Consider the following 2,500-nt stretch of genomic DNA (forward strand, 5'->3'; position numbering starts at 1 on the left):
TTTCTCACAGGAGTTTCTCACAGAACTGATCTCTTCCAGACATTCCATTCTAGCACAGGAGATAACATTGTGACACAGAGAGAGCAGGATTTTTTTATTAGTTTTCATATCAGAGACAATGACGACTGTAATTTCTTGTACACTCGTGCAGACAGCCTCTGCACAATCGTACCTTGGAGTTCTAATTAAAATTATACTGAAAAGACACTGATCATATGAACTGACCATTTCTTATTTTGAGGACGAATGAGCAGAGTATTATTTTTTCCATAACAGTATCATTTTTCACACAGCTTCAGTGTTAACCCTTTCATGCATTAATTATGAGAACCTTAGTAACGATTTTTTTCTTGAGTGTTTTTGTTCCTCCATAGGCATGAAAAAAACAATGTGATCAAGTTTTTTTGTTTTTTTTTCATGGAGTTACAAAAATGTCCATGCATTTAATTTCTGAAATAAAGACACATGTTTAAAACCCAATATCAGAAAGTGACATGAAAACAATGAAACAAAATAAAATCTAATGTTTTTTCACATTTTAACCTATTCTAATGGTAGTTATTACTCTTTTCATGGAGATAATATGCAAAAAAAAAAAAAAAAACTTTTTTTTTCTAACAACTACTTGATTAATGCTGAAACATGTTAGTGCAGATCAGGTTTATCAAGAACAGCAAAATTACAGTAATGGTCTGAATTACAGTGTATGAGATGATGCATAAGTGTCCACTGTGTCGGCTGATATGGAACTAAAACAACAAAACCCATGAATATACAAGAGAACAGCTGGAGAAGAACTGTCCACTGGAGTGACCACTATGCATGAAAGGGTTAAAGCACAGGTGTCAAACATAAGGCCCGGGGGCCAAAACCGGCCCGCCAAAGGTTCCAATCTGGCCCGTAGGATGAATTTGCAAAGCGCAAAAATTACACTTAGGATATTAACAATCAAGGATGTCAAAGTTGTTTTTGTTCAGGTTTCACATACAGACCAATGTGATCTCAAATAAATAACCGATAAATAATGACTCCAAATTTTCTTAGTTCAATGTAAAAAACATAATATTATATTACATCTATAAATAAGTAAGGACAACTCCAAATTCTTCTCTTTGTTTTAGTGTAAAAAAACTTACATTAAATGATGAAAATATTAACATTTACAAACTATCCTTTAACAATAAAATGCGAAAAAATGGAAATTTTGAAAATGAAATTTTAACATTATTCTTCCTGTTATTAAACATTTTGTAGACCCAATCCGTAATATGCATGTATAAATAGTAAGTTGAGGTGTAATATTGTTAAAATTGCACTTATTTTTCTCAAGAAATGTCTTTTTTTTTTCAGGTTATTCACATCATTTTCGTTTGGATAACTTGCAAATGTACATATTTTTATAATTTCATTTTGATTGCACTAAAACAAAGAGAAAAAATTTGGAGATGTCATTGTTTACAGGTTATTATGCTATTGTTTTACTGGTCCGGCCCACTGGAGATCAATTTGGGCTTAATGTGGCCCCTGAACTAAAATGAGTTTGACGCCCCTGGGTTAAAGTAATGGATCTGCAGCATAAACTAATGCTTTGTTTCTTGGTGAACACATCTGCACAGAGGTAGTGTTACCTGATGAAGGAGTAGTCTCCAGACACATGAAACAGAGCTGGGGGGTCACAGTAGGTCTCATCTCTGGGCACCGGCTCCACCACTCCGACCAGATCCCTCCTGTTATGAAAACACAGAGTCAGCACTGGTTCTGCAGACTGACAACAGCTGATCTGAGGTCAGACTGAACAACACTGAGGCCACAGTATCTGCAGGACCTCAGATCTGTGTTGTAAAACATGTGTTAATTATTCCTTCCAGATCATATATTATTATTTACAGTATTATTTACAGTATTTGCATCTGTATTGTTTACAGATGCAAACCCTCTGCTTACTTCATCTCCCACCAGCGTTTCATCCACTCGTCCTTTGTGATGTTCCCTGCAAAGACCTGCCACCTCCATTCCTCCAGCATGTAGGTGAAGGGCAGTGTGGCCACAATAGTGAGCGCCTGCTTCAGCAGGAAGTTAATCTCAGTTTCTGCAAACAACAATAACACAGTTTATGTTGTAAATACTAAAAATGTTACAAAACTGATTCTTGTTGTAATGTTATTTGAGAAATAAAACTCCACAGATGGTACGTTATCACTACTGGAGACTATATAATTCCTGTTTTGGACATTCTAAAGACTGATTTAGACAGAAAATAAACAATAGCATTAGCAATAGCTACAGAGGAAGCGTTGTTCATTTATAGTGTTCATTAAGTAGCAACATTCATCTTAGAGCGGAAGGAGAAACTCCTCACATTCTGTCACAAAACACTTCAAGAAAAAATAAATAAATAAATAAATAAATAAAGTAAATCCTCTTGAGACCCAGCAATGCATTTTTGTCCTTTGTAGGGGACAAGACAAGAGTTTCACAACTTTACTTTAAAAAAAAAAAA

General features: G+C 34.9%; 1 protein-coding gene across 1 annotated transcript in view; it reads right to left on the bottom strand.

The window, feature by feature from the left end:
* The window catches only part of LOC115411112 (angiotensin-converting enzyme 2-like), a 35,391-nt gene that overhangs the window by 7,574 nt on the left and 25,317 nt on the right, over positions 1–2,500 (bottom strand). Inside the window, 2 exon segments of the mRNA XM_030123058.1 lie at positions 1,629–1,727; positions 1,945–2,089. Of these exon segments, the coding sequence (XP_029978918.1) occupies positions 1,629–1,727; positions 1,945–2,089 (244 nt within the window).

The sequence above is a fragment of the Sphaeramia orbicularis genome, chromosome 3 (assembly GCF_902148855.1).
Source record: "Sphaeramia orbicularis chromosome 3, fSphaOr1.1, whole genome shotgun sequence".
NCBI lineage: Eukaryota > Metazoa > Chordata > Actinopteri > Kurtiformes > Apogonidae > Sphaeramia > Sphaeramia orbicularis.